Raw genomic sequence first — 7889 nt, 5'->3', positions numbered from 1 at the left:
CAGGGGCTAATAATTTGGACTTCAACTGTATATATTTTCTTAATTTTGTTGCATTTTATTAAAAAATAAATTTACTTAAACTCAACTTTTTCGGAATTGCAGTTGTACAAATATGTCTTTGGTAGGTGGCGGGATAGATGGATGGATGGACGGATGGATAAATAGATAGATAGATGGATGGATGGATAGATAATGCAGTCCTAGCTTCTTTATTATAGATAATTTGTTAATTCTCTTCTAACAACATGTATAAATAATACATGATTAACCCTGTATAGGGCAATTATTGAAATACTCATCAAAAAAAATGTGATACTAGGGGTTAGTATCAGTTAGCTTTAGTAAGGGCTCGTTCACATCGAATGCATCTTTGCTTCTAAAAACGTGAGACCCGGCGCACAGATTATGTTTACATTGACAAACAATACAAAAGTAGCATGTTGGAAAAACACTGTGTGATTGACCTCCAATGATGTGGTTACTCTGACACGCTGCTCATGTGCCACTCTCTGTGAAACCGGTTTACAAGAGTGCATTATGGACACTGGATTGTTTAAAAGCCGTGTCTATTAGCTGATATGTCAGTGGATTGACACGGCACACAAAAGCTGACAGACACGAATGTCAAACGCTACAGTGTCAAAGTAGGTTTGTGTACATTTTAAAATAAGAGCTATGTCACACCCACTACCCTGTTTTCGGCTCAGAGCCTTCCACACCCATTTAAGTTTTTTATTTTTTCTGAGGTACACTTAAAATAAAAAAAGGAGGTTTCATGACTCTTTAAAATGATTCCTTTGGTGTAAAAAGTGTTTATATACAACATTAGAACGGCACCAGCATGAGGATATTTTTATTGAAATACGTCTTGTTTATTTGAGTTAATATGTAACAATGTAATTCTATAAGTCGTAACACCATTGTGACCTTTGGCCTCTGCGACATCATCAGACCCTGAGTGTGGCCTATGCAGAGTATCTGGTGGAGCAGCAGCAGGCCGAGCAGGCGGGACTGCTGTTGTGGAGGTGTGGAGAGTCTACTCGTGCCCTGCAGGCCTTCGTCAGCTGCACCAGCTGGAGAAACGCACTCGCCGTGGCTGCGCAAATCCCATTACCACCACAGCAACTGGCACTGCTGGCACGAGATCTGGCAGGTGACCGTTTCTTCTGTGTAATTATGTTTCCTCTTACTGAAACTGTGATTGTTTGTACAGCCAGTCCTGTATCTTTATTGTTTTCAGAGAAACTTCTGGAGGCCAGAAGACACACAGAAGCTGCTCTGTGTTTGGAGCAGTATGCTAAGGTATGCTATTGTCAGCATCTTTCTGGTTTGTTTTTCTAGGATTGTCTATGGTAGGGCTGGGCGATATGACAAAAATCTCAAATCATGTTAGAAGTCATCTCTTTAATAGATGAAATGCCATCAGTCTACAGTGATTTCCCTGTATTTCTCTGTTGCAACCGGGATACCACAATAATTAACCCCGAAAAAGACAAAGCAACGCAAACACAACCAGACTATGGTATAAATACAGCACTACAAAATACAAAAGAGAGATCATCTTAGAATGTCACTTACATGTTTAATGCTGCGTTCACATGGAACGCGCGTCAAGCGCGAGTGATTTACATGTTAAGTCAATGCAAACGCGCGAATAGACATGCTGCGGCGCGATACGCGCGAAGCAAATGACGTGAATTGCGCGGTGCAAATAGTGTGATACGCGAGGTGAATTGAGCGCTTACGCGTTTGATGCACTTAACGAGCGTTTCGCGCGAATCTCTCGAGTTTGAAAATCTGAAATTCACCGGACATCCGCGCCGCGTTAACCAATCAGAAGCTTGCTCTTGTAGGGGCGTGATTGTGACGTAGAACCTGTTGATGGTGTCCCGGGGAAAATCCTCCAGGCGACACCGTCAACAAGTCATCAAACTGGGCTTGGCTCAGTCAGAAGCACCGCTGAAAGTCTCCGTCATCCAGTTTCAGTTTCTGGAGGAGTTTATGAGCTCACAGAGCTGGATGCACCTCTGAAAGGCTGCAGTGGACTCAGACAGGACCCTAAACGTATCGACGCTGTTTTTCAGTCTTCATAAAGCACATAACACTGTTATTTTCTTAATAAAATCCATGTTAGCCATTTAGCTATGAAGCTAGAGTCACCGGGCAGACAGAAGCCCTGCCCTTTACGCGAATCCGCGTCTGTTCTGAAGTGAATTTGACACGCGATTTAAGCGGATTTGATGCGCGAATGAAGCAGGGGTTGAAGCGAATGAAGCGAGTAAACTCAAATGTTCACACGGCTATTTACACGCGATTTATTCACGCGTACCGCGTCTGGTGTGAACACAGCATAATAATGATTTGATCAGCTCTATTTTACTATCACGTTATTCTCCCCTAAAGATTTATTATGCAGTCTGTGTCACCATCTCTTGGCGGAACATCAACTGTTTTTGCTCTGCTCAGTTTGACTGGCTGATGGATGCCGCCGCGCTGTCTCTCCAAAATTATAAATATTTAAAATAGGCACTATGCCCATAAATAAACTGCATAGTCGCAATCTAAATGACTATTCTTACCTCATAAAGCCTCAAAAGTACATTATGTTGTCCAACAGCTGCAGTGTTTGTCAAACTATAGTGAGTTTATTCATCTGCTGTCACTCTATGTGGGCGGAGTAATACAGGAGCGTGAAGAGGCTGTACGAGTGTTGTTTTGCAGAATACTGCACGGCCAATATCAGCCAATCAGATTCAAGAACCAGACAGGACAAATGTTTGATTTGAAAGTGTATACATATGAAAAAAAATCCAAAATATATTTTTTTAAAGTAATGATTAGTTTCAACATTAATATGACAAATATATTGCTAATTAAAATGCTAAATTATGATTTTAAAATTGGAGCTTTTTCACCATGCTGTTATTTGTGTCCCGGTCTGCTTAAATTATGAAAAGGAATTACCTTAAACAATATATTTTGTGACACCATGAAATAAACGATAGAGAATATGAAACGACTTTTTATTTTACTATTTTTTCCATACAATATACAGTACTGAGCAAAAGTCTTAGGTCACTAGTATTTTCTCCCAAAAACGGGTTTAAAGTCAATTATTTCTCTATTTTTCTGTAGCATTTCAGTTTGAAATGTCAATTTACAATTCCAAACACTATTTTATAATGACAAAAATAATGTTTGGAAATGTAAATTGAACCTAGAATTCAGGAGGAACAATGTGGTTTTGGTCCAGGCCATGGTACACTGTACCAGCTCGAGGGTTCATGGGAGTATGCCCATTCAGTCCACATGCGTTTTCTGGACTTGGAGAAGACATTCGACCGTGTCCCTCTTGGCATTCTGTGGAAGGTGCTCTGGGAGTATGGGGTCAGCGGTGCTTTGTTAAAGAGCCCATATTATGGGTTTTTGAAAATGCCCTTCCATGTAGTGTGTAACAGCTCTAAGTGAAGTGAAATACAAGCTACGGCTTAAATCTGTAAGTGTACAGTGCTTAAAACTATTGATTCATTTATTAAAGAGTCGACTCATAAGCCGCCTTTCCACTGCACACGACATTTGGACACGACTGTTGGAATACGCCCCCTTGTGGCAGTCGCACAGTATTTTCAGTTCTGACGTGCACCATGGGAGAGAAGCTGATTCTCCCAGTGTCCGAAATAAAGGAGTGCAAAAGCAAGAGCCTTTATTCTCTGCGTTTACATGGTTTAAGGAACGAATGCATGAATGAATACTAGAAACTCATAGAGCGCTAAAATATTGGAGGGAATGTGGAGACATCATTAAAATATATATTTTTATTACTTTATTATTTACATTTATGAACAGAAGATTTTTTTTAATATAGACTTTTTATAATCCAAAAACTAATCAAATAAACTCCTATTTCTCATCTCGCGCACACGGACCTGCTTGTACAACACTGAAATACATCACATCCGGTCGGCAGGTCTCAAACGGTCTAGTCCCACTGAGAGGAGGCCTCAGGGAAGAGCCAGGAGACACTGGAAGGACTATGTCTCTCGGCTGGCATAGGAACGCCTCGGGATCGCCTGGAGGAGCCTGAGGTAGTGTCTGGGGAGGGGCAAGTCTGGGGTTCTCTCCTAAAGCCTCTTTGTCACTGCACACGACAAACGACAGACCGGAAGTCATTCATTTCCAATAGAGAGTAGTCCGGGAGCTGCATGGAGTTCCGATCATCTCCGTATGCAGAAAATTTGGATCCGATTTAAGTTTATTTATTTATTCATTCAACCATGGTGAACGCACAGAGAATAAAGGCTCTTGCTTTTGCACTCCTTTATTTCAGACACTGCCAGAACAGCTTCTCTCCCATGGTGCATGTCAGAACTGAAAATTTTGTGCGACTGCCACAAGGGGACGTATTCTGACAGTTGTGTCCAAATGTCATGTGCTGTAGAAAGGTGGCTTAAGACTGCTGGCCCTGGGACCTAGCTCCGGAAAAACAGTTGAAAATGAATGTAAATTGATGTTTTAAACTGACATGCTACAGAAAAATCGAGAAATAGCCGACTTTAAACCTATTTCAGGGGAAATATACTAGTGGCCTAAGACTTTTGCACCGTACTGTATATCATATTGCACAACCCTAGTCTACAGTGAACTGAGATGATGTGTGTGTGTGTGTGTGTGTGTGTGTGTGTGTGTGTGTATTCAGGATTGTGAGGAGGCAATTTCTGCTCTGATACAAGGAGCTGCATGGGAAGAAGCGCTGAGATTGGTGAGCCACTCGTTTCCTTTTTTATTTATTTAACACATTTTGTATTTGTTTATGTTTATATTCTTTGATGTTTTTATTTCTTATACTTGTATTTAATGTTTCTTTTATTCTTATCTTTTCTGTAAAGCTCTTTGAATTACCATTGTGTATGATATGAGTTAGCGGGTGAAGTTTTTTTCTTCTTGGAAAATTCTTTTTTGTTTGTTTGTTTGGCTGAAATAAAAGCAACTTTTACATTTTTAAAAGCTATTTTAGGATCTGAAATTACTCTTATTTTATTTTGATTGCCTATAGAACAATCTAAAAATCCTAGTTAACATAATAATCTTGTTAATTAAGTATTTAAGTAATTAGGTAATTGCACTTTAAAGGTGCAGACTTGATTAGAAATGATGCTATCTTGAGTATAATTAATTTCTCGTATCTTTTATTTCAGATTTATTTGTACAACAGACAGGACATCATTGAGACTGATTTGAAGCCGGCTCTTTTAGAAGGTAAGAAACTCCATTTTTATGCCTTAAATTGAATTGTTTTCATGGTATTATATATTTCTGCTGTAACTTCTCTGTATTCTGCATTTCCATCAGCTCACAGTAATCAGACGTCCTTCCTGGAGTCCCAGAAGGCTTTGTTCATCCGTCACAAAAACCGCCTCTCTGTGGTTCGAGAACTCAAAGCCAAAGCCAGCCTTGAGTTATTTGGTAAACAGAATGGGTTCATTTTACATCTGTTTAGTTATGGGCCACTAGTATTTTCTTCAACACCAGAAAAAAAAAAACATACATATTAAAATAAAATATTTTAAAAATTTAACAAATTTAAAAATACCAGAACTGCTTTTAGAACTTCAACAAGGTACTGGAAATATTCCTCCGAGATTTTGCTCCATATTGACATGATAGCATCACGCAGTTGCTGCAGATTTGTTGACTCTACATCCATGATGTGAATCCCCATTCCACCACATCCCAAATGTGCTCTATTGGATCGAGAGCTGGTGGCTGTGGAGGCCATTTGAGTACAGTGAACTCATTGTCATAATCAAGAAACCAGTCTGAGATGATTCAAACTTGTGTTATCCTGCTGGAAGTAGCCATCAGATGATGGGTACTCTGTGGTCATAAAGGGATGGACATGGTCAGCAACAATACTCAGGTAGGCTGTGATTTTGATACCATGCTCAATTGGTACTAATGGGCACAAAGTGCGCCAAGGAAATCTCCCCCACACCATTACACCACCACCACCAGCCTGAACCGTTGATACAAGGCAGGATGGATCCATGCTTTCATGTTGTTGATGCTAATTTTGACCCTACCACCCCCGAATGTCGCAGCAGAAATCAGGACTCATCAGACCAGGCAACATTTGGATGGCTATTAGATATGGTTGTGCGTGAAAATCCCAGTAGATCAGCTGTTTCTGAAAGACCAGCCCATCTGGCACCAACCATGCCACGTTGAAAGTCAGTTAAATCACATTTTTTCCCCATTCTGATGCTCAGTTTGAACTGCAGCAGATCGTCTTGACCATGTCTACTTGCCTAAATGCATTGGTTGCTGCCATCTGATTGGCTTATTAGAAATGTACGTCAACGAGGAGTTGGACAGCTGTACCTAATAAAGTGTCAAATATACTTGCAGTATTTGAGCAAGTACAAGTAACTAATTAAATCACTTAAAATAAAATGCAATCCATTACTTTAGTAATCCAATTACATCTAACACTGGCTGCAAAATCGTTTTTGAAATATTGCTTGGTGCACCTTTTAAACCATTTCTGTTTTTAGTGAAATATTAGTGGCTTAAAGGGATAGTTTTTCCCAAAAAAAAAAACTGTTATCATTTAATCTCCTTTGACTTGTTCCAAACCAGTTTGAATTTTTTTTTCTGTTTAACACAAAGTTACTTGTTACTAGAAGTTAAAAATGTTGAAAACCTGTAACCATTGACATCCATTGTAGGAAAAACAAATCATATGGAAGTCAATAAGTCATATGGAAGTTGCAGGCTTCTAACACAGGGTCTCTGCAGATAACATGATGTCAAATTTAAGACTTTTTACGGCCTTTTTAAGACCTTTAAGTATTAAATTTAAGACCTTTATCGCAATATCAAAAACATGCGAGAGAAAATGTAAAAGCACAAAATTGGGAGTAAAATAAATGTATTTAAATTGAACAGTACTAAAGACACGTTAAATGCACCATTGAACTACAGAAAAAACAAACATCAACACTGATTTACACTTTCGCCTGGCGTCGCATCGCACACCTCATAAAACGGATGAGGTTTTTATACTTGACATGATATTGAGATATTTTTTTAAATGACAAGGGGCGGTAAAAAAAAAACAGCACAAGAGCAGAGATTCGCTCTCTCGTACTACAGCGCCCTCGACTTAAAAAACTGCGCTTACGACATTTGTCAGTGAAATAACGGCATACTCTGCTAGCCGAAATCATGTCGCGCACACTCAAAGCGAACCACTGCAAACACAGCAATGACGTCACATTCACAGTTTAATATCAGAAAGCTGATTGGCTATTGCAAGTTGACCTTTTTGTAGTTGTAATACCGCAAATTACAATTGGAGTAGTGCAATAAAGATCTACAACACCCCTTAAACCTAGCAACAACAACAAAAAAATAATTTAAACGAGCATTAGATGTAGCGTTACATTGAAATCGCAAAAGCAAGACCTGTGCAAAAATATTTAAGACCTAGAACAGCGAATTTAAGACTTTTTAAAGCCATAAATTTCGATTTTTAAATTTTAGACTTTTTAAGACCCCGCGGGGACCCTGTAACAAAAAAATTAAACTGCTTTAGAACAAGTAAAGGTTGAGCAAAGAATGGCAGAATTTTCATTTTTGGGTGAACTGTCCCTTTAAATCTTCAGCACCGTACTGTGTATCTCACCTTATGTACTATTTCAGGTGAGGACGGCCCTGACTGTGCAGATGCTGAACTCTATTCAGAGGCCAGCAGTGTCATGACCGGCAGCCATCTTGGCTCAAAATACTCCCGCAGCAACTCTCGCATTTCATCGTGAGTGACATCACCACGAACACGAATGCAGAAACCCTGCACACCGCTAAAATGTTTCAGTTTCTCAAATGTGTTC

At 39.5% G+C, this 7889-nt stretch overlaps 1 protein-coding gene across 5 annotated transcripts in view; it reads left to right on the top strand.

Annotated features, from left to right (window-relative positions):
* elp1 (elongator acetyltransferase complex subunit 1) overlaps positions 1-7889 on the top strand; it is a 42286-nt gene that overhangs the window by 31388 nt on the left and 3009 nt on the right. For all 5 annotated transcript variants that reach the window (XM_087281027.1, XM_087281024.1, XM_087281026.1 and 2 more), the window contains 6 exons: positions 952-1153; positions 1241-1302; positions 4697-4759; positions 5196-5256; positions 5350-5463; positions 7702-7813. In XM_087281027.1, coding sequence (XP_087137153.1) covers positions 952-1153; positions 1241-1302; positions 4697-4759; positions 5196-5256; positions 5350-5463; positions 7702-7813 — 614 coding nt within the window. The remainder of the gene's footprint in view (positions 1-951; positions 1154-1240; positions 1303-4696; positions 4760-5195; positions 5257-5349; positions 5464-7701; positions 7814-7889) is intronic.

The sequence above is a fragment of the Danio rerio genome, chromosome 14, assembly GCF_052040795.2.
Source record: "Danio rerio strain M-AB ecotype USA chromosome 14, GRCz13ab, whole genome shotgun sequence".
NCBI classification, from domain to species: Eukaryota; Metazoa; Chordata; class Actinopteri; order Cypriniformes; family Danionidae; genus Danio; species Danio rerio.
This window is presented reverse-complemented; position numbering and strand designations above follow the sequence as displayed.